This window comes from Kryptolebias marmoratus, linkage group LG8, assembly GCF_001649575.2.
Source record: "Kryptolebias marmoratus isolate JLee-2015 linkage group LG8, ASM164957v2, whole genome shotgun sequence".
NCBI classification, from domain to species: Eukaryota; Metazoa; Chordata; class Actinopteri; order Cyprinodontiformes; family Rivulidae; genus Kryptolebias; species Kryptolebias marmoratus.
Window position 1 is genome coordinate 10,889,444 of NC_051437.1, and position 24,043 is coordinate 10,913,486.

Genomic DNA, 24,043 nt, shown 5'->3' on the forward strand with positions numbered 1-24,043 from the left:
TTTCACATTTTAATGTCATTAGGTAATGCTCTGATAAATGGTCCGTTTTGATTACTTCAGTGACGCAACGGTTGGTATTTGAGGCTGCAAAGAAGGATTCTGCGTGGGACTATTTGATTATGTTCATATCTTGTGATGTAGTTTCCAATTGTTCTGGTGCCAGTATGGGTTCTCATATGTTCTCCCTGTTGGGTGTCAGTAAGCCCGCCCTCCTGCCTGCCTGTCTGTCTGTCTGTCTGTCTGCGCATTGGCCACAAAATTGTTTTTACAAGTGCAGAAGTCACTGCTCCATTGCTTTGCAGCCCAACCGTATAACCAGCCGTATTTTCTTATTTTAGGCAAGTGGAGCAAAGGCTTTGAACTACACAGACTGAGACACAAGAGACTTTGTTTTTTTTTGGTCCTGGTTTATTCGTTTTCTCTGCCTGTGTCGTTTTTACAATACCTTGTCTCATCCTCCCTTAATGTCCATCCTTTCACAAACCCTATGACCTGACTACAGCCTCAGCCCTCAACAAATATACATCAGTGTCTGGAGTTTTTGCAAATGTTTGCAGCCTTGCTGCTAAAATCCTCCCACCTCGTCTGAGACGGGCATCCCTTTTGCTCGTGGGTTTCTTTGAGGCCACCTCCAAGCTGGCTGGACCTGCATGCTGCTGCTGCCTTGGCAGAGGGCTAGAGGGGTTTTTCCACTAACACCTGGCTGTCATGGCTTCAGTCAAAGGACCAGACTGAGTTCTGCAGAGACAGATACCTGCTGTCTCCGTTGCTTTGATTTTTGGCAACAACTATCACACAGCATCTAATTTATTTATTTTTTCATTGCATGTCTTTATTAAATAAGTCTAGCAGCCAGGTTTTAGTCTGCATTTCAGTCGTCTGTGTAGTGGGGGTGGGGTGGGGGTGCCGGGCTCCTTTGGGACTGCACACTGAGGTGACCTTGAGAGACTGAGAAGAAGAGCTAAGGAGAGAGTGACACATTCCCAGCAGGTGCAGCACAACTGTCTGTGACACAGATGGGTAGAGTCTGACTGTGTGTGCGACACGCATACATTATGCAAATACACCTGGGTGGTGAAGCTCATTTTAATGCACTTTTTATTATATGTAGACAGACACATTGTCTGTGTAACACACAAAAACAGGACACTATAAGGTAAACATGCAAGACATTCTTATAACACTGTTGTGTAACTTTACAATTATCCCCCACTGCCAAAAAGTGAGGCGGATAATGATGTTTTTCCCATGTCTGTGTGTGTTTGTGTGTCTCTGTGTTTGTGTATATGTATTTTAGCAAAATATCTATTTATCCAAAGGATGGATTTGAATCAAATTTTCAGAAAGTAACCAGAGTGTCCGTCTACAATTGATTAACTTTTTGAGTGAATCCAATTTAAGACGGCCTTCACAGCTGATCAACTTTAGCTTGTACAAAAATGGCTAAAGCTTAGTCAGTTTTACAGATATTGAGGTAAATTTGATGTGGTAGGAGCTGACAGTCTTGAATCGCATGATATTATGCATAATGTTATCTCAAGGTTTGACCAAAATGGCTACAACTCCCTCATTTCTCAACATAAGATGATCTTAGTTTAAACTTCTGGCATGAAGAACATCAGGTGATTCTTTCAAGGAATTTTTAGATCTTTAATTATCTTATAATACTTGTTCACTACTTCAGACTGGTTAAAAACCTGTTTTGTTTCATTCTGGGGCCGTCATATACCCATCCTGAAAGTGGCATGAATCTATTCTGAATTGCATTCTTTTCCATTCACGAGTTCTGAAAGAGTAAAAAAAAAAACTTAAATTATCAGCCTGAACTGATCCTTTGGGAGCTGAAGAAAATCAGAGAGCTAAAACCAAACGGTAGCACTTGGATGGATATTCTCCCCTCTTTATGAACTGAGTTAGTAGGGAAGAATTAGTTCCTCGACTGATTCGTTGGCCTGTGTGACCATCTGCGATACGGCTCAGCTCAAGCCATCCAATTCTTTCCCAATTCTCCTTTCCATGCGCTGACATTTTTATCCTCCCATTAAAACTTTTAAAGGCCCATTATCTAAGAGGAAGGAATGTTGCTTTAATAGTGTGGTGGCTCCATTCTTGGGCCCCTTCTTTTCAGTTTGTATCCACCCAGCTCTCAGTAGCAGCTTAAAGTTCACCACCAAAGAGGGGACCGTCTCTCCCCTCCGAGCTGTCGAACGGCAGATGAACCATCTTTTCACTCCTTCACGCACTCACAGCAGACTATAAACCCTTGGCATGCCTTCCACTACTTCAGCTCCATTGTTTCAGTTTCCTCTCTACATGGTTCTTCAGTTCAGGAGAGCTTGTAGTTCTGTGCTGAAGAACTTGTGGCGTCCTTGGCTCTTTTGTCTGAGGATTACAGGAGTTGGCACTTGAGCCGGAGTTGTTAAATTTTCTTCCTTTGCACAATTTTTGATGTATTAAAACTCAAGCTACTAAAGGTTTGCTGTTTTTTTTGGTAGGTAGGATTTATTTCAGAGGAAAAGTCACATGAAGTCTGTAGTTTCTATGTAGAAAATGCTGTTGTTTTTTTTATTTTACTGTACCTAATAGTAGAAAAAAGTAAAAATTTGTAAAACAGTTTTTCCTAAGCTGGTAGGGTTCTGAGATCAGAGGAAACGTCATGTTCATTCATAGCTGAAAACTGCAGACTACAGAGATAAAAGGGTTAGTTCCTTTCAAATATCCAAGTTTCCAACACCAGTGCATTTTTGCTCCTGCGAAGCACACTAAAAGGCCAGGGGTCAAAGTAAAATTAAGGGAGGGAAGAATCACTTCCCTCTGTTAATGAATCATGTGCATGGATTTGCAAAAACATTCATGTTTAGCTTTGTTTTTGGTGCAGATTGGGAAAACAGAAGTAAACGCAGCACCGGAAGTAAAATAAAGCTTCAGGGACCGTCTACAAATTGCCCCATCCAGCTTTATTATTCAGTAGTGTTGTCTGTGTTGTCACCTAAATCACACATTTATGAACCAGACATTTATTTCTCCTGGTAACGTATTCCAATGCTTAAATTAGAAACACGCACTTTTATATAACTCTGGAGAGCTTTTATCCTTGGGTTACTTTATTGAGGGTTCCTAGGAGCTTGTTGAGCTCAGAGTTTGAGTTGTTTAGATTAAAATCAGGCTGTAATCTTACTTTTCTGCTGTTGAGGGGAGGTTATGTTTGTGGCTTTATGATAGTTTGTTTAGAAGTTATTGACCATTGAAGTAAGAATTTTCCAACTTTTCAACTTTACTGAACCCTCAAACAGAATGACGCCTGTGAGCTGATCTGTGCAAAAGAGTGAACTAATGGATTGCAAATCCATGTGCACGTTTTCCTACATAGGAGACCGGCACCTAACAGGATTACTGTTTTCTTCATGGGAAAGTTTATTGAATTTTTAATTTTAAAAAAAGCATTTTGTAACAAAACGAAACACTTGGAGTACATTAGCATTTTTCTCCTGCCCCCTTATTCACAAATTGTTGCAACTAATTTTTTGAGTTAATCAACTGAACTTATAGATTTTAAACAAAGGCTAAAAATCCTGTTCAGATGAATTTTTTGTGATTATAAACCGAAATGTCACCAACTTAACAAAAACAGGAACCTGTGTTATTATTTCCTTGTTTGTAGCAGAAAGGATAATTTGGCGGCCATCTTGCATTTTGTTATTTTCTCTGAGCTTATGTTAAATAATTTAAAACATCCTGATGTTTGACTTGCTTGTCCATTTTCTTCATCCTTGCTTTCTTGATACCATTGTGTTGAGTCTCTAAATGTGACCATGTCAGATCCAGATCCAGAAACAAAAGTTGTTATAAGTTTGATTTCTCGGCCCCCAGACGCTCCAGGGCAGATTTTGGCCAGAGAACGTGCTTAATGAATGTCAGAGTGGCATCAGAACCGAGTCAGAAGTGCACATTTTAAAGGTTCACACACGTCTCCTGTGCTGCTTTAATGCCACGTCCTGCAGGCCCTGCAGCTGATTTCACCTATTAAGCTGAACTTTCATTAACTCAGTGGCAAACACGTGAATAGATTCTGATTGAAGGAAAAAAAAATACTCATCACGGTCACTTTATTTCAGAGGATCATGCAGTAATTTGAATAGCTACAGGAAATTTAGTGAACCTAACAAGAGCTTATTGCATGGCAAAGATAGTGAGGAAGTAATAAAATGTGCCCTGAGTGTAACTAACATTTCCTCTGATGAGTTTTGCAGACGTTTTTTTTTTTTCATTATTTTCTAAGTCAAAATTAATTATTTTTAATTAATGTTACATTTTTTAGTTAACTAAGTTGAAAAAAGGCGATTTACTTGGGGGGAACAACTGGCTTAAGGTGAATTCTTCCTGAACAGACTGAACCTATAACATTTATCTTCATTTAAATGAAACTATGTGTTGAAATTGTTCGAGGCACTCAGACTCTAATAGGCACCACAATGTTTGTAGTGTTCAGACATTGTCTACATTTTTAATGGAGCGTTCAGGAAAAACACAAGACAAGTTTTACCTTTTGTTTTCACAAGAGCTGTTATGAAAACTCAGAAAATACATAATTGTGTCTGGTTCACAACATCAATATTTCACTCCCTCGTTTAGCAACAGCTTCTTGTTAACAAATTTTTTCAGCGCCAATTTAGGCTGACCAGTTTGTTGAGCTGGGAACATGCATCTATGTCACGTTATTCCAGAGGGACACAAACTACATAAATTCAATAAGTTCAGGTGGGTTGAGTTGTATTTTGAAAGTCTGAATTTCTGTGTCCAGTTGTAGAAATCAAGTGGAACACCCCGGTGAAGTCAGAATTGGGATTTGGAAACTTGGATGTACCTCAAAATCCAACATGGCTGCCTTGCACTAAAAAAGTTGCAAAAGTTACAGAAATAGACTATTAGCACTTCTCTCAGTTTGTATCAGATTAAATCACAGTTAACAGGTTGTTACAGTGTTTGTGTATAGAAAACTTTGCCTAATCTGTTATTTAATATAGCTAACATGATCACTAAGCATACACTGGGTTTCTACTAAAACTCCCACTTTAAATGCAAAAGGAATGCATCCTTCCATTTTTTTAATTCCTGATTTTTACTCCTGGTGACATCGATTCACCAGGAGCCTTAATTCTGACTGGCTGCTGCGAGAAAGTGATTTTTTTTTGTGAGAAACTTTCACATAGAATGGACCCATTTTTGCATCTTCTGACTTTGCTCCTTGTAAAAAATCCATCTGTTTTTTTCTATTGGAGGCAAACACACACCAATCCCACATTTTGTTTTTGTCGTTTCTCACTATCCTTTGTCCTTGCTTTAAACTTTGTTATGATTGCATGTAAAGCACCTTTGCCAAGGTGCCGTGGGCTGTTCAGTCCAGGTTCATTTCTATTGCAACTGCGTTGGATGATTTCCCATAATCCTTCGTTTTGTGAAGGCTGAGATCAATGAAAACTGATGCAAACAAGCATAACTCAACTATAAGCAGCATTGTTGTAGCATAAAGCTTAACATTTTATATCTGCTTTGGTCGATTCACATAAATAACACGCATGACAAAAGGAAGGACACGTGTGATGTGTATTAATTTTACAGTGGGTTTGTTTTGAGGGAACACTAAGATCCGTGGCTGCTTTCTATACATTTGAAATCCTTCTGTCTTTATGAAAAGCATAGAAATAAAAGATGAGATGTACTGTTTTCTGGCAGCAGAATCTAATCTAAGTGTTTGGTTCAGAGGTCAAATGCTGTGCTGGGAGATCAAAGTTGTAGGTACTTGAACTCACACTTTTATTGCATTATTCCCTTTGCACCACAAGTGCAGTTGCTCCTTTCTGTGTTAAGCTGTGTGAAAACCCTTGTCCCTTCTGATTTGCTCTTTAGATGACATTTGAAAAGGTTTTACTTAGCTCTGCGCCTACATCCTGTCCAGTTTTCTGAATATGAACTAGTTTGTAATAATGCGTTACTGGTCAGCAGATTGAATGAATGATTGCATGTTCTTTTTTCTAAAATAATTTCTACTTTTTCTTCCCTATCAATTTTAAAATAAAACAGTATCTTTTTTTGCCTCCAGACATTAAGGGATGATCAAAACTGGATGCTTTTGAAAGCAAGGTGGAGAGAACTGTTTGTGGAAGGGCAAGGTCCGTTGTATCCATGTAAAAGGGTGAAATGTGAGATTTGGGATGTAAAATTCAACCTTGGTCAGTAATCTTTAGTCCATTGGGGAGTAGTTTGAATTTCTGCCATTTGTTGGGCTCATAGGTATCTTTGTATCACCACAGGTAGAAAAACGTCAGACAAACTAATTGTAAAATGATCTACAGTCTCTTCTCTCTGTTTGGCCTTCCTTCTTTTCTTTTTAGCCCTTTAGTTGCACTTCAGGTCGTCTAGCCCACCTTCTCTTCAGGAACATAAACAGTGCTGACAGGAAAGTCTGAGAGGACTGAGAAACTTCCTGACCTTTGCTGACAGACTTAAAGTGATGGACAGGACTTTACCTGCGGGTCAGAATTTTCAACCGGATTGACACTGGTTCCTGTCGGATGTGTAGAAGGACTCGAGATTTATGCCGTCAGTCATGAGTGAAAAAACAAACAAACAAAAAAAAACAGTAGTAATTAATAAGCACACAAGTACACGAAGAAAGGCCCCAGGCATGATTACAGAATATTTTAGTAGCAGGATTTAAAGGGATAACTCATATCTTTTAAAGTAAGTGGGGTTCTGTGGAAAGGTTTTGAACATATGGACAATTAATATGTTACCTATTGTAGATATCTCATTAAACAGCCTCAGTTTGTAGAAATAATTTAATTCTGACTAGAATAACAAGCTGATCACGAATCAAAGCAGGGTCAAGACTTAAGTGAATGGCTGTCGTCTTAGAATAACTCCAATCTTAAAAATTTGAAGTCATTTTCACATTGCACGCTTATTTCAGCAAAAATTTTATGACATTCCTGCCAGAAGTTCCCAGGCTGCACAGGGCGTGCTTTAGCTAGCTGTTGCTGCTACTATTTGTGCTTGTAAATAACCACAAAATGTAATGTAATTAACTGTGTACTGCAAAACTGACAGAGACGTAAAGGTGTTTAAAATAGTGTCTGCATGAACCACAATGTAGACAGGAATTCACCTTGGTCTTGACTTTACTCAGACTAGCCATTAGCTCATCAATCAGATCAGAATTTAACTCTATTTCTCCCAGTTGAAGTTGTTTTAAGAGCTAGCTATAACAGCTAAGATAATAGTTGTTCATAGGCTTTCCACATAAGCCCTCTTTAAAAGTTTTGTTCTTTTATGTGTTACCTAAATTTAAAGACAAACTAATGTGAAAAAATGTGTCTTGTTAAACCTTAAAACAGAATCATACACGAACTCTTCCATGTCAAGACTTATGCAATACATGTAGCCTTTAAAGCTCACAGGATTTTATGGTTTTTGTTGTTTTTTTATAGATTTTTGCACATTTATACAAATATGCTAATGCTGATTTGGCTCACAAAGAACCTTTGACCTCTGAAGACCCTTGGGTGTGACAGCAGATTTATTAAGAGATTAAATGAGATGTCTTTTTGGTCATGTCCTCACTGTTTGTCAGAATAAAAGACAGAAGGAATGAAATCTGGCAGGTTTTAAATGATTCAGGGAGGAGGGGATTTTCACAGCATCTTTAGTGGTGGCATGGTTTCTCATCAAGTCAAACTACAAGCCTGCAAAGAGCGCAGTGTGATCACAGTGCAGCAGAGCAGATGGAGAGCTCCATCCATTTGTGTTATAATTTATAGCGCGAGAGTCTCTGATAGGTCCAGGTGCTTGTTGTGCCTCAACAATGAGATGATGAAAGACCTTATCTCTCTATTTTCTCCGTAGTCTTCGAGTTGGATTTAAGACACATACTTACAGAGATTATTTATTCTTTATGCCACAAAAATGTGTGTTCACAGCCTTGTTTCACTCCAGTCTGTTTTGATCTCACTCTTTGCAGGGAGAGTTTAACTAAAGAGGCCCCCTCCAGTGTGTTCCTCATTTCTTTTCTTTATGTGGGATTACTTCAATTAAAATTACAGGTCTATGGGATCAGCTCCTGCTGGGAGTTTTATCCTTTCTGCTGGCAGCCTGAAAAAAATCAAGCAGGTCCCAACATGTGCATGAATCTCTGTGGAGGGTTAGTGGGCATGTCAGTCACCAGCAACAGGCATTCGATGCACTGAGGATCAGAACACGTGACAGGCATTAGATCCTTTTCAGCCCAGCTTACCATCTATGTGATGTTTAATGTAATCCAAATTCGGAAGTTTGGATCCTTGCATGAAAAACTGTGTGTCTTCTTTGGGGTGGATAAGAGGTAAACTTTCTTTTACTCTTGTCCTGCTTTTTTGCATCACAGTGCAACCAGAAGGCACAAAGGAGGGCCCCACCTGCATGGACAAGAACCACGGCTGTGCTCACATCTGTCGGGAAGCCCAGAAGGGTGGCATCTCCTGCGAGTGTCGACCGGGATTCCAGCTCACCCGTAACATGAAGGATTGCAAATGTAAGTCATCTCAACCTAAAGGGTTTGGTTGCAAACCAGTAAAAACATCAGAGGAGTGAGTGGTTTATGGGCTCCTCAGGAAAAAGGTGATTGGGGTTTGGGAACAGGCTGCTGACGGGTAATCACGCTCATTCCACACGTCTTCCAAAAAGGTTTGAAGTTGACATTTATGTTGCATCGCCAAGCTGTGACTAATCTTCTTAAGAGTCCTCGAAAAAGAAAAACATGTTTTTCGAATAAGGAGGGATCATTTACCCAACCAGGGCGAGTGTGGAGGTTACTCGAAGGGGCCCGCTCTGACGGACAGCGCACACTTCCTGTTGCTGTGCAACAGAGATCATCCTGTCAGAGCCGGGGCCGGGGCTGATGGGGGATTTGTCTGTGTTTGGATAAGGATTGGAGAAGTGTTATTCTATAGTTTTTTCGTGACAGCGCAGGAAAAGGGCAAAAGGTGTCGGGATGGTGGGGTGCAGACAGAATGACGATGGAAGCCTCGGCTCGATCGCGCTCTTTGCCACTCTGTCATCGCAGGTGTGTGAACGAAGTTAATGCTCTTTATAGCTTGTGCTGCATACTTCTGCTTACACTGAAAGACATGAACCTGCAAACCTAAAACATAAGACGTACATTTTATTCTTACTGTGTTGCTGAAAATTTGTCATAAATTGCTCCATAGCCAGCCAGGGGTCTGCCACCTGCGGCTCTGGAGCCACATTTGGCTCCTCAGACCCTGTGTAGTGGTTCCTTGTAACTTTGACTAAAAACAACATGAACCAGAGTAATTTCTGTTTATTAATTTACTATAAGGAGCCATGCTTTTAGCAGTTTACCTGTCCAAACACTTTGCCATATGTGCATGAAACTTCTGCTGCTGAAAGACTAGTAATACAAGTACGTTGGGCTTTGTGTGTGAACTCAGTTTTGTTTTAAGAGAAATTAGTGGACATACTGTATCAGTTACTGTGATGGACTTGCGACCTGTCCAGGGTGTCCCCCGCCTCTCGCACAGTGACTACAAGCTCCCCGCGGCCCGGAATGGAGAAGCGGGTAAAGAAAATGGATGGATGGATAGATGGACTGTATCAGTTATTATAAATACATATCTTTCTATGATTTCAGTACCAAAATTAGCTTAAAAAAGGCTCTAAGTTTCCCTAGAATAAGTTTAAAATTTAGTGACCTGTTTTACTCTTGAGGTCATCGTTTGTTAGCCTTTTCTCGATATTTTTTTATGCAACTTTTTCACACACTGTCTTTCTCCAGATCCACCAGAAAATTCCCATTTTTCAACATGTTTAAGGCAAATTGCTGTAAATGCAGAAATGAGGGTTTGACGCATCCTTTGGGACATTGAAGGCATTGAAATATGGCAGTGAGAAAACAAAGAACTAGTTTATTATAAGAATGTGAAAAATAAAACTAAAGGCCTGCATCTAATAAAAGATTTAGCACATAAGGGTTGTGGTTTTGGCTTTTACAACGTTAGGCTGCAATTTAGTGCTTCATTTATCTCTCACTGTGAAATTTGTTTTATTCTTTTGTTTTTCTTTTTCACAATAATGGGTTGGATTCAGTCAGGTCTGCATCAATCTAAACAAGAACGTGTCAATTCCTCATGTAGAATTATAAAGAAAGAAAGAATTATAGTTTGTTTTGTCTTAACATTTAAAGAATACAGTTTCACAACATTACATGAACTCTGTGGTACCATACACATTTTATTTAGTAGGAAAGATGGTGAAAATGTCTCTTTTAAAAATGAAGATTGCAGACGCCTGTCTGTAGTGAATCAAACAACAACGACAAACAAACAAAACAATAAAATGATAAAAGGAATGAAAAAAAGTTTGCTAAAATATATGCAGCAGCCATTCTTATTCTTACATTACAGAATTTAAAGAGCAAGTTCAGCAGTTTTTTCTGCTCTTTTTGCTGGATAAGTAAAAATGTAACCTCTCTGTTCTGCAAGTTCAGTGATAATCTGTAATCACAAGGTCAGAAATATTAATATGAACACCTCTTCTCTGGCTTTACTCAGTTATGTACAAAGATTGTTACAACATGTGCTGCTTAGTTTTGGAAATTCCAACCAAAGTGGAGAAGCGTCAACCTTCTTTAAAAAAGTGTCCTTATTCCATAAACCTTGCTGTTCTTAAAGCTACTTAGATCTTAAGTTTTACATTTTTAGTCAAACATTGCAGCTCAGTTTGTACTGTTTATATTCTGTTTTATTTTGTTTGGCCAAGGAAAATTAAAAATACATTTCCTTTATGAATTTTGTTCTGGGACTTCTGGATAGACATGTTTGTGTTGAGATTTTCAAAGCTATTCTTCATGCCCTATAACATAAAATAGAAGATATTTCTTCCACTCATATCTCCTGGACTTTTTAAAAGGGTAAAGAGCACTTCTGGCCAGAGAAAAATAAATACAACATTGATTTAATGAAGTTTCCTATAATACCTTGAAAAATGTCCAATAATGGACTCTTGATGGTGGTTTTAAAGCACACTGTGGATTTAGTACTTGGATGTTGAACATTACGCACAGATTTGCACCTTAATCAAAAACTAGATGCATTAAGAGTTTAAAAGGTCCAAATCTTAGTTTTTTAGTCCTATAATCACATCACACTGTGTCTAAACATTACAAACTACAAGTCTGACAACCTACAGAGCATTCAGAGTTTAGTTTACTGTTTGGATGATGAGGCTGAAGTTGTAATTTTTGCATTTTTAATAAAAACAACCTTCCCGTATGTGCCCGATGTGTTTTGAAGTGCAGTGAAGGGCTGGATACAGTCTGTCTAACCTCACACTGTTTACAGGACTGAACGTATGACCCAGAGAACAAAACTAAATCTGTCTTTTTACAACTTATTCGCCATCTGCTCACCTCGTGTCAAGATGTTCAAGAAATACGTTTGTGTACTCCTCGGTAACTCCAGTTTGTGTGAACTCTGCATCCTCCGACAGTGACGTGCAACTACGGTAATGGAGGCTGCCAGCACATCTGCGAGGAGACCGACCACGGTCCCAAATGTTCCTGCCACGTGAAGTTTGTCCTACACAGCGATGGGAAGACGTGTGTAGGTGAGTCATGTCACCCCGAGACAACTGTCAAGTGTGTTAAAATGTTAAAACGATGCAAAGCGGCAAATTAAATGAACATTCGAAACAGGTTTTACGTGATAATATGTGAGCTGAGAAACGGGCTTTATTCCTGTAAGTTCATCGCTGATCGCTTTTAATGATCCGTGACATACAAGGCCAAAAGGCTACCGTTAATTGTGCGCTTCTTCTTCTGCTACTCGAGTAACCTCACCACCCCTGCATTTGCTTTCGCTTCTCCTTCCTCCTCCTCTGACTTTTTGCTGGACGCTGTGTTTTTCTCTGCTCTGGTTTTCTCAGTCATGTCAGAAACACACACCTTCTATTAGCCCCTGGGTCATTTCCTCCACTGCTTCCTGTCTGGGATTAACTTACACACCTGACCTAACCTTCCACTGGCATGTGTCAGTGTTTGTCTCAGTTGACTGAAGTTGAGTGAAAATCATTCAGCCACTCAGGCATGTTGAAACGTTGTGAAGGGCACTTTTTTAATCAAACTGAATCTGCAGCACAGGAGATTTGAAGCACAGGTCTCAGTAGATATAGCTTGAGTCATGCAGACATGTGATTGATTTTATCGATGAATATGGAAGATCTGCAATAAAGTCAGTTCATCATATATTCGTTGGGATTTTCAAAGTGAATATCCACAGTGGAATGCTATTCGCTGTATCCACAACTAACATCTCAAATATCTTAATGTCATTCTTCCTGGAACAAATGAGATCATTTTTCCCATTTGGGTTTATGGGGCTTTCAGCTCCACACATCTACAAATACTTTCTTCCTGTCCAAAATGAACATTGTGAACAGCTGTCATTTTTTTTAATAGGAGAAACTTGAATTTCAGAGAGAAAAACTCTGGTTATTGTTATTATTGTTGATACTCATGAAAAGCTGTTGCAGATATCTCTAATATAGTTTTCAACATTAAAACAAATATTTTAATGTCTTTAGGGATATAAATTTTTTATATTATGATTAGTTAAACAGCAAAGTGAATATCAATAATTAAAAATATATATTTTAGCAACAGTATAATAACTAAATATCTCAAGAAATCTATTAAGAACTTAATGAGATGCAATATTAGCATGAAACAAGGGAAATAAATAAAAACTTAGCTTTCTTTGAAGTAGTGCATATCACCCGCCTCCTTTCATCAGAGTATCTTATTTTAAGAAAAGTTGGAGTTATGGCTGTTTTGGTCAAACATTAAAAATGAATCAAACATTAAAAATATGATATTGTAAGAACTCGGATTATGAATGCCTTTCAGCTCCAACCGCACCATATTTTATCATGATATCTGTAAAGTTTACTGAATTGTAGCTATTTGTGTGTCTTGCAGGGTCAGTAGGCTGTGGCGACCAGATTAGATCCAAATGTTAATCAGTTGTAGATGTACACCCGATGTTTGCTTCCTGCAAGTTTTATTAAAATACGCCCGGTGGTTTGTGAGCTATTTTGGTAACAAAAACAGACACAAACCCAGGCAAAAACATCATCATCATCTGCCTTCGCCTTTAGATGGCAGGCGATAAAACTGGGAACATTTACAGTGTAGAGGTCTGAAATACAAGTTCCTCTACTAAGACTTTCATTTCAAATAACCACAGTGGCATGAAAATGAAATGTTGGTGAGGAGAGGAAGGAGTTTCTGAATGACAGAAAGATTCTTTTTGACAAGAAAGAACTGAATTATAGATGTATCTATAAAGTAATGTAGCCATTAAATGTTAAAAAAAAGTTTTATTGATTTTTAGATATTTCAAACTTAGTCTTCACTCGTCCAATCTCAGCTGTGGAGAAGTCAATTTTACTAGTAGGCATGTTCTTTCAAATATTTTAAATATTTATTTTGACTATTAATACCATTTAAATTGAGTGGAATGCTATTATATAAAGTCTATAAAGTAATTAGAGACATGAGTGTGGTTTGATTAAATGTTACAATGGCCTGCCATAATGGGGGCCATTTAAGGTATCTGTTTATTCAAATGCAAGTCCTTACTTGCAGTACAAACTCATTTCAATCAATGTAGATGCTTTAATCTAAGTTTGTAGCAGCAGCTGGAATGTGTTGGAGGAGAACCTTTTTTTTTTCTTTCTTTTTTACAAAGACAAACAGAGGAAAAATTTGGAAGGTGCGCCTACAGTGGAGCCTGGAGACGTTGTTATTTGGTTTCGGTGGCTGTTAAGTTTGAGAGCATGGTTTGAGAGCGGTGCCTGTTTGGCTCAGTGTTTCTGGATCCCTCTCAGAACCACAGGCCCGATGAGAGCCAGACCCATGTCAAGGTCTGGTCAGCCAACCTGTCATTATTGCTGTACCCCCGTAGGACAGGATGATACCACAAAGTCATCCTCGGCCAAATTATACGTCTTTGCCAGAGCAAATGTACATTTCGGCGTGCCAGATTAGGAAGCAGCGAGCCAGTTCAAGTCTCTGATTTCTTCCACAGAGTTCGGGGTTTCAGCGGTGGAGGGTGCGCTCCTCCGCAGCCGACTCGTGGCTGCTTCATATCCCCAGACTCCATATTATTCAATAATACCTCAATAAAACAAATGTTGGATTAAATCAGTGACGAGAAGATGACTGACAAGAAGGGTAGAAGAGCCCCAAAGAAGGAAAAATACCAGGATAATATCTGTAAGAGGGGTTCCAGCTTTAAAGAAAGACTTTAAACACACACAGAAACTGTATCACTTTACCAAACAGTTCAAAAACTAAAAATGATTCAGTTTGATGTGTCAAGTTTCATTTCCTCAAATTATCCATCTGGCAAAGGAAAATGCAACAGTTAACTGTAATTTTGTTTCAACATTTGCTTTAAACAAATGGTCTCGCCAGGAACTGAAGGATCACAATTAGCCACAAAGAAAAAAGTGTTGGTCACACAGTTGCACTTCTTTATTGTACACACTTAAATGATAATTGCCTTTCAGCAAAAACATTCAGAAATAGAAAACGACCTGCAGGAGGTAAAGTAGATCATTAGAAATAACATCAAATTTAAAGGAACTCTTGACATGTTTGTGATCCATTTTCTTTACCTAAAAGAAACTTCCCATAATAAGCAAGCAGCTTTGGCCTTGTCTGCATCTCTCAGCATCATTTAGTATGCTGCAGCTTCCTCCTCAGTTCATCTTTCATGATGTTTTATATGTTTTCTGAACATGTTTAATCATTTGTTTTACTTTGTGGTAATTCTCCTCACTGGTGTTTGGTTGTGCATTTTTTTTAAATCATACTCCATACACTTCTCTGTTTGAAAGTGCTCATTTCTCTTCTTTCCTGTCTCCCTCCCTGTTGGTATTGGTGTAGAAGAAAAATAACAGATTTGCCACCGGGAGCCTTTGGTTATCTGTGCAACTCTTAGACCGTCGTCTCTCAGTCACAGCACGCACAAACACAGACTCTTTGAAGTTAATTTTTTAACTGCAACAATCCTAAAAACAATCTGGTGGTGTGTGGATCAGTAGGTTCAGCTATCAGGAAGGAGCAGCCGTCATGTGGAAGCGTTTACGCTGTTAGCACAGCAAATCCTAAACAGTCACAAATAGCAGGCAGATGCAGACATGCTCAGGAGTTCAATCATCTGAGGAGCGAGCCACACGATGCAAAGCAGCACACACAAAGAGCATAAGAGATGCGTTTTATAATGCAAACTGATAGCTGTGCGCACAACCACATACACCTGTTTATGCTAATTCTTCCCCTCATTCCCAAATCCAGTCACAACGTCCTGCATGCGTGCATCCCATGCATGTAAACACATGAATACTGCAGAGATATGCTCATAACATAAACACAATGCTCTCGTGTCGGGTGGTCTCTTCATTTATTCTGTTGTGTTCAGATAAATCTCACTGTGGTCTGTTCAAAGCCTGTTTCTGGATGCTTCCTGTTGGGTGTCGAACTTGTTGGTGCATCCTTTTTGCAGCTGATGGAAACTGTTCATGCTTCGAGGTGTTACCTTTTTACTTTAGCATCTGTTTCATCGTCTGGCCCCTTGAAAGAGCCACTCGAGGACGCCACAATGACAACTAGTAAACTCAGTTTTCAGTTATAGGGGGAAAGTTACAAGGAGCTACTGTTCATCGAGTGTAAGTGTGATGTTTAGCATCTTAAAAGTGTCTGCTTGGAGTTGAGTGTAAAGTTACAGCAACATTTCAGATATTTTGAGATGTGGTTCTGTGGACAGTTATGACAATTAATAACTTTCCTGTCATAGAGAGCTCTTTGAAAAAAATCAGTTTAGGGAAAAAAAAGAGTTTAAATTTAACCAACTGACCAGCTAATGACTAGTCCAAGCAGATTGTTGCCATCTTAAAACAACTCCCATTTTACAACAATTCCAGGGGTTTGTGCAAATGCTATTTTATAAGCCATCAATCATCAATTTGTTTATCCATGATAAAATTATGATATTGTGCTCCAGGCTTGACGAGAAGTGCTACAGCTAGCTAATCCTGCTTTTTGTGTCAGTAAATGACAAAAAAAAAACATGTCATGAGGAACTGATAGCAATGTAAAGGTTTATAAAAAAATGCTCTACTGTAAAGGTTTTGAGACTGAAATTGTTTTAGGACAGCAGCAATCCATTTTGGTCTTAGCCCTGCTGAGGCCAGCTGTAGATTTTATCTGCAACAAGTAAAATGGTAATTGTTTCTAACCTTTCCACAGAACCCCACTTTAAAGTATCTGAACTATCACTTTAAGCCAGAACTACACCCAGAAGACTAAATGTGGAATTCACAGAACACCTAAAAAGTTGTAATGTAATTTACGATTTGATGTAAAAACAAACTAATACTTTCTGAGGTAGTGACAGCGCAGACAGTTTGAGGCCCCTAACAACATTTTGGTGCAACAACCTAACAACATGAATTCTGAAATGATCGGCTCGTGAATGACAGCCTAAACAGTGCAGATGTGAGGCCGGCTGTCCCTGACTTTCAGCTTGCAGCACTAACCACCACTCGATCTGTCTGTCAAGGCTCACTGAGCTCATACTAACAAGCAGCAGCCTCCTCTTACAAGCAAACAGCTAAACGGCTCTTTGTCTGCAGTGCGTGGAACGTTTATTTGCATGACTGCATGTTGCGAGGTAACACTTTTGCCTTGAAATGTCACTCTTTTCAGTTGAAGTCGAAAACTGTCATTCTCACTCTGTTGTCAGGATTTGGCGTACTGTAACTGCTCTCTGTTCAGCTGTAATCAGTGAGAGGCTGTGTTTTCTTTTGCAGAGACAAATGCCTTTTTTTTCTCACATATTTGTCATCTCCCGTCGACACACATGAAGATTAAAGATAAAAAATGTAATACAGTAGAAATAGCCTGTTATTATTAATGCTTTTCACCTGCTTTCATCATGAATTTTATATATGAGTTTTCTAACTAAATAAATCTCTGCACAAGTTGACGAGCGTTGCAGCTTTCAGACAGACTAATGATATGAAAACATATTTTTAATACTTTCAATGGGAAAACTGAGCAATGTGCAAATGGTGTGAAAACAAAGCTTCTAAAGTTTTAACAAAAGTTAACTAGAGAAAGTGTTTTTTCTGCAAAAATGGAGTTTGAATGCTAAGTGCTGAATGACGTCGCTGAAATTTGCTGAAGAAGCTGCGGTGAAACAAAAAGAACAGAAGCTAAAATGAGCAAAACTGAGGCTGAAATAAGCAGAACGCAAGCTAAAAATTAACAGCAGCAGAAAAGAAGGTAGAAGCTTAAAGCAGCAGAACAGTAATTAATAGCTAAAATAAGCAAAACAGCGACTAAAATTAGCAAAACTGGTGGTAAAAGCTGAAAATAGCAGAATGGTAGCTAAAAGCTAAGAGTCGTATAAAAACACAAAAATAAAGCCAGTGTCCTGAAGCAGATTTTAAAAAGAACAATATTTTTTAAGGGACTGAAGAGATCTTCTAGCTATCTATTTTGGTGGGGATTTTTCTTTTTAAATTAATTTTGAAAAGTATAAAAGGTACAGAAACCATAGATTACAGCACACTGTTGAACATTTTGATGTCCGAATGGTTACAACAGCACAAAATATGCAGAAATGGTGTAAAAAAAAAAAAAACATACAGAAAAAACTATAAATAGGGAAACAATAGCCCGAATGCTGACTCAGCATTAAATAGGCAATAAAAAGGTCACATTTGTAGCCAACAGTAAAACTAAACTAAGCTGTATAGAAAATGAAGTGTTACAAGAAGACAAGTCAAAAACAACAATAACTCAGGGTGTCTCTTCTTTCACATTATGTTAACTTTTAAATGAACAAATTTTGTTCCACATCTGATAACAAAAGATGCTGAACTCTATTAAAACTGATTTCTTGATTCATTGTGTTGATTCAGGATTTAGCTTTGAGAACATTATCCTGTTTGATGTCTGTTATTGAAGCCACAGAGGCTCTAAGAAAAGAAACTGTGGCTACAAACCCCCACAGAAAATAGCTGTGAATGAGGTGAATTCTCTGTTATCTCACATGAATACTGTGCAGTTCTAGTGCACAGTGAACATAAGAGGTGTTTTTACAATGTGTGCCTCCGTGTGTGTGTGTGTGTGTGTGTGCATGCAGGGGAGAGGAGTGTCCAGTCCCAGGCAGCACCACAGCTGTTCCCTAATGGTAAATATATGTTCATCTGGCTCCTCTCTCTGGGGGACTGCGGGTTTGGGGGAATACAGGAAGCTAAGTGAGCAGACTCTGATCAAGCCCCTCCCCTCGGGGGGGGGGGCATCATCCTTCTGACCTCTGACCTCTAGCTCCCCCACCACCTTCCTCTTTCTTCTGTGAATGCCCTTTCAATAACAGCCTGTGTCAAACCACACCTTTTCCAAACACAGCTGCAAACAGGGAGCCTGCGACCTGCAGGAGGGCGTTATATAAGAGACCAGCTGCAGGAGTAAAGTGATTTGACAAGTTTTAGCTTTTCGCTTTTATTTCATCTATTTCACACTTCACCTCCTGTTTGGCTCTTTGAGTTGTAAAAAACAATGAATGCCTTTTTTTTAAAAACTTTTATTTTGACACATTCACTGAAGAGGTCGTTACTGTGATGAATAAAATGAATTAAGCATTTTTAATGCCTCAGCTGCCATAAAAATTGGTAAAGCGGCAGCAGAGAGTATTTAAAATTAAAGGCCTAACATACCTTGAAGGACTGTCAATTACCTGCCACCTTTCAAACCAGAGTTTTAGACTACCACATCAAATTTTGTCTCAGTATCTGTACATTTAGCCGAGTTGTGGCCATTTCTGTGTTTGCTAAGGTTGCATAGCTGTGGCAGCCATCTTCTGTTGTGGTGACACCAAAAGTTAATCAGTTTTAGACGTACATCCACTTATTACTTTCTGAAAGTTTCATTATTATCATTATTTCATTGTCCACTGGTTCTTGAGATAATTTGCTAACGCTACAGGCAAATGAACACACATAGACACGGGCAAAAACCTTATCGCCCTTTGTGGCGGCTGATAATCAGTATCACGTGAAATGACTTTAAATATTGTGGAGTATTTTTTTAAATAACGGTGGCAGTATTTTAACTCGAGTTACACATGGTTACAGTTCACCTCTGATTGATCTACGGTTGGAGGACACATGTAGTACAAAAGCAAACTGGAGTTCCTGGAAGCGAAGAACATCTTCAGTATAACTATGACGCCTTTCAAGAGTCAGACCAAAGACTTCTGCTTTATTTGTGTTTTGATATGACTGAGATGAGTGAAATTAAGCCTGGACTATTTCAAACACTCCACCGTGGTGTTCCTAAACTCCATCATCACGGACTATTAGCTGCAGAGGGAGAGCCAATAATGTCTCTGCGATTCAGCTTTGCTTTATGCAAAAGATAAATCACAGAACCCTGCAAGCGTCTGCTTTTTTTCTTTTTATAATCTCGCGTCCAAAACTGCCTGGAAACAATCAGTTTAGGGAAATTCTTCTTCAGTTTTGAGGCCAAAAGTGACTTGATTCACTACATTTGCAGAGAAAAACCTGAGCGCCAGCAGGATGGTGGAGGGGAGAGTTTTGAAACTCGTTTACATCACTAATGTATTTAAGCCTCGATTTTCATGGCGACATAGGTTTTCATTAAAAAAAAACGGCAAAGATACCTTCGAAAATGACCTCATAAATCTGTGAGGACGTATCAAACCTTGATACATCAAAGAGATTTACGATTTAATTATAACATGTAAGAAACTGAGGGAGGAGGCTCCGTCTCAGAGGAGCAGAAGGAGGCGCATGAGGGGTTTAAGTTACTATTTGTTGCAACTGTTTGCACATGAACACTTAGTTCCCTGCATGCTACACACTAAAACAGCCTGACCTATTTCAAGATTTGCTGTCCTAGTTTCTTTGCTTTTTGTTCGAAAATAGAAACATAAAGAGACATATGTTGCACATCCCTGTAACAGGTTTGTCTCCTGATATTCTGCGGTGTTACTCTACCAGAAGCGCCAGACCTTTTTAGTTCTCCTGTTGTGGGGCTTTATGTTTTTTGAAGAAGGATTCATCTCAGAGCATCAGAGAGGTTGTTGTCTAACAAACTTCCTTCTGAGTAAATTTACTGGAGCTGCGCGGTCGCTGTTTGTTCAAGAAAGTCCAATATTTCATCAAAGAAGAAAAACTAGATCCACCGAGGCCATTCGTTCCCAATGAGTCTCTGCTTTTAGTTTATTTGTGAGTTCTGTCCACTCGCCATTTGATGGATTTTGTTTGCGGTTGTCATAAAAGGCCGATGACATGAAGGCTTGTCAACAACCCGGATATAATCCAAGAAGTGCTGCAGCTAGAAATCATGTGGCTTCTGTCTGATTGTCTCTGCATGAAACATATATTGCAGTGGATCAGCTTTAAACCAAACCCCTCCGCACATCATATTGGATGATATTTGCAGAAGTGGGCCCACTCTTACTGTAATTGCACGTCCCGACTTTTGTAGATGTGGCTGGTGTGCATCCAGAATACACAAACAGATACACATGCCAGACTGTGTGTCTCTCTCTCTGTCTTTACAAAACCTTAATGTCAGAAATGTTTTGTTTCTCTTTTAACACACGATCATTACAATTTGATGAGACAGCTGCCTGACTAAGAACTTGGGAGGCATGTCCCAACACCGTCTCGTCGGCTCGTGTGCCAACTCCTCCTGCTCACACTTTGCAATTACTGGAACCCACAGTGCTTCGCTCCCAAGTCTGGCTTAAGACTGGAGTATCAAACGCAGACAAAAGGTTTAGAACAGTTCCTGCAAATGCTGTTTTATAAACTTTTACACCACCATCAGTTTCCTATTGCTCCTGTTGTTATTTCAGCAAAAAAATTACCTTATTCCCTCAAGAAGTGCCCCAAGGCTGCACCAGAAGTGCTATCGCTAGCTGCTGCTGCAGCTATTTGTGCTAGTAAGTGAACAAAATATTTTATGTAAATAAATGCATAATGCAAAATCAACAGAGTAAAGGTTAATAAAACAGCGTTCACGTGAAATTTTATATGATTTTTTTAGAGACTGGAGTTGTTTTAAGACAGAAGGAATCCAATTTGATCTTGGGTGCATTTAGTTTATCAGTTTGATTACAACTCACCTTTTTTCTCCAAGCTGAGGTTGTTGAAGGAACGATCTACAAGAGGGTATAAACTGTTTATAACCTGTCCTCAGAGCCCCACTTCAAAAGCTCAGAATTGGTGCTTTGAGGCTTTAAATGTTTCTTAAAGTTTATGCAAACAAACATTAATATGTCTCTACAATCTCCAGGTTTCTAACTTCCCCAACAGCGCTCTCATTATGATTTGAACAGCAGAGATCATCGTTCTGCTCAGAAAAAAAAAAAACATTATGAGAAAATGGACGCCACTGTTTCTGCATCTGTCTATTATGCTTAAATTCAATCACTGACCCAACTCTGACCATCATTTAGGGTGATCTGTTGCTGCAAATGTAATATGTTCTCATTAATCTATTTTTAATTTGTAATCTTTTTTTAATATCTCCAAGCTTCATACAGTCATCTGACATATTAATACCAAGAAAACCAGTTATTGGCTAGATTTTAATATCCGTGTTCCACTAAGTTTTTTTTTTTTGTCTCAGGGATTCCTATCAAGATCACGACCTTTTAATTTAAGATGATTCACTTGTTATACTCCTAATGACTGCAGTGAGAGTCGTCCTGAATGTTTTTAAACTCCTCTTTTATTAGGGGTGTGGGGGTACACGAGCGGCAACATGTAGAAAGGTAATGTAGGTGCATTCCCCTTATAATTGCAGGGTTTGTTTTTTGCTAGTTTATGGTTTGAAGTATTTGAACTGGTGTTAATACAACACCAAGCACGAAAGAAATTATAGCAACATTTCAGAAAAAATCAATTGTTGCTGTTTGTTAATGCAAAATACTACATTAAAAACAATATTTCAAGTCTTTGCAGAAGTGGGCAACCCAGCAAGTTCACCCCAAGGTCAAAATGAGCCAAGCTCAGAAACTGTACAACCTGCAGGCGGCACAACTCCAAATCTACAGGCTAAGCATGTTAAATGTTAAACGACAGTACAATACATATATGTATAAAGTAGTTTGTTTGGAAGAATTTTCAGGAGAAACTCCTCTTCTCCTTGTCAGGTGCCATCTAAAAAAAAAAAAAAAAAAAAAAAAAAAAAAAAACACAAGAATTCTGGAAAAATGTCCTTTGGGCAGATAAAACAGACAGATAAGTGTTTGTCTATAATGCGCGTGGTGGTGCTTTGCAACATTCAAACCCACTCAGCACTCTGAGTAAATCCAGAGTAAACCTGGGCTCATTAGATAACATAACCCTTTGTCATTACTTAACTGGACCGCACTACTCTTTCCACCACATGCACAATCTGCATTAGGATTGGGACAAATTTAGAAAATCTACTTCAGTGTGAATGCTATAGTAATGCTGTTAGACTCAGTACTCCCCAAATGTTTTCTTTTTTCTGCTGTTTTCTGTGTCCATGAGTTACTCTCTTTTACCCTCACCACACTCTATACACCTGCCCTGACATGACTTTCTCGAACCATGTCACGATGTAACTACGTGCTAGACGATTACATCATGCTAGCACATGGGTGTTACGGCTGCGTTTAGGTTGTTTCCATGACTTTGTCGTGATCACAGCCGTATTCTGGGCAGGAGGCCAGCGTGGGAGGACCTGCCTCATATTCTCGATGACCAAACTGCACCAGTGTGCACAAGCCCCACATCATGGTCCTCTACCCAGGACCCGAGTACACTCCCACCATGATATTAAACTATCACAACCTTGTTTGCTTTGTCACAGATAATGGGAAGCTCACTGCATTCTTAATACATCCCCTTAAGGCCTTACCAAGACAATTTTTTATGTCATACATTGTTTAGTGTGAATTGAACCTTAGCAAATTGAAGTTTTTTAAATTTGCCTCTGTAAGTAAGATGCACTGTTAAAAGGATAGTTTGGTCATTTTTTAACTGAAGTACCTATCAGTAGGTATCAGCCGTGACATCCATCATAGAGTTCAGAATATGGAGCAAAGGACAGAAGTGTTTGTCTAATCTAGGCAAATGACTGACTAAACTAGGGTCCGTTTTATATTGTTTTTCAGGCTTATAGAATAACTTTTTCTTAAAACTGCCATACCTATGTGAACGAACATGACATCAGCTAAGATGAAACCTCAACAGTTTTGTATGACATTGTTAGTTCAGTCTGTTAAGTATGTGAATGTGTTTGTGCTGAGTAACATGGATGTTGTTCAGTTGAGAAAACAGTGACAAACTAAACAAACAGTGTCATGCAAAAGTGTAGAGGTTTAATATTAGCTGATGCGGCATTCTTTAACACCAGAGAAAGACTTGTTTTATAAGCTTTATAAAAGAGGCCCTTATTTGGATAGCCATTAGCCTAGCCTGGACAAAGACTTCTGCCCTTTTCTCCACACTCTGTGCTCTAAGACTGACGTCACGGCCGATAAAATACTAACAACAGAGAACTATTTGGCAGAACATTGTTTCAGAAATGACAGAATGTCCCTTTAAGGCTCAGTACCTCGTTTTTGTCAAATACAGTGTGTAGAAATCTTAATTTTATCATGAAATATTGTAAGTCCTGTAATTGTTCTTTTCTAAATATTTCAATAAACGTTTAAGTGACCATGACCGTTGAAAAGCGTTTTTCCTGCTACATTTCATCTTTAGACATGAAGGTTCACCTCTATTCTTTCAGGTTTAAAGCGTTCATAATTCTGCTTAGTTGTTTTAGCATTTTTTTCTCTTCTACCAATAATTTGAACTTTTTAAAAACCGACTAACTTCTTTTTAACACCTACATTATTTGTCCCAGCATACA

At 38.8% G+C, this 24,043-nt stretch overlaps 1 protein-coding gene across 2 annotated transcripts in view; it reads left to right on the forward strand.

Moving 5' to 3' along the window:
• scube3 (signal peptide, CUB domain, EGF-like 3) overlaps positions 1-24,043 on the forward strand; it is a 101,309-nt gene that overhangs the window by 53,201 nt on the left and 24,065 nt on the right. Inside the window, exons 5-7 of one of the 2 annotated variants that reach the window (XM_017409636.3) lie at positions 8,420-8,566; positions 11,542-11,658; positions 18,267-18,314. In XM_017409636.3, coding sequence (XP_017265125.1) covers positions 8,420-8,566; positions 11,542-11,658; positions 18,267-18,314 — 312 coding nt within the window. The remainder of the gene's footprint in view (positions 1-8,419; positions 8,567-11,541; positions 11,659-18,266; positions 18,315-24,043) is intronic. The other variant, XM_017409638.3, reaches the window with a different exon arrangement.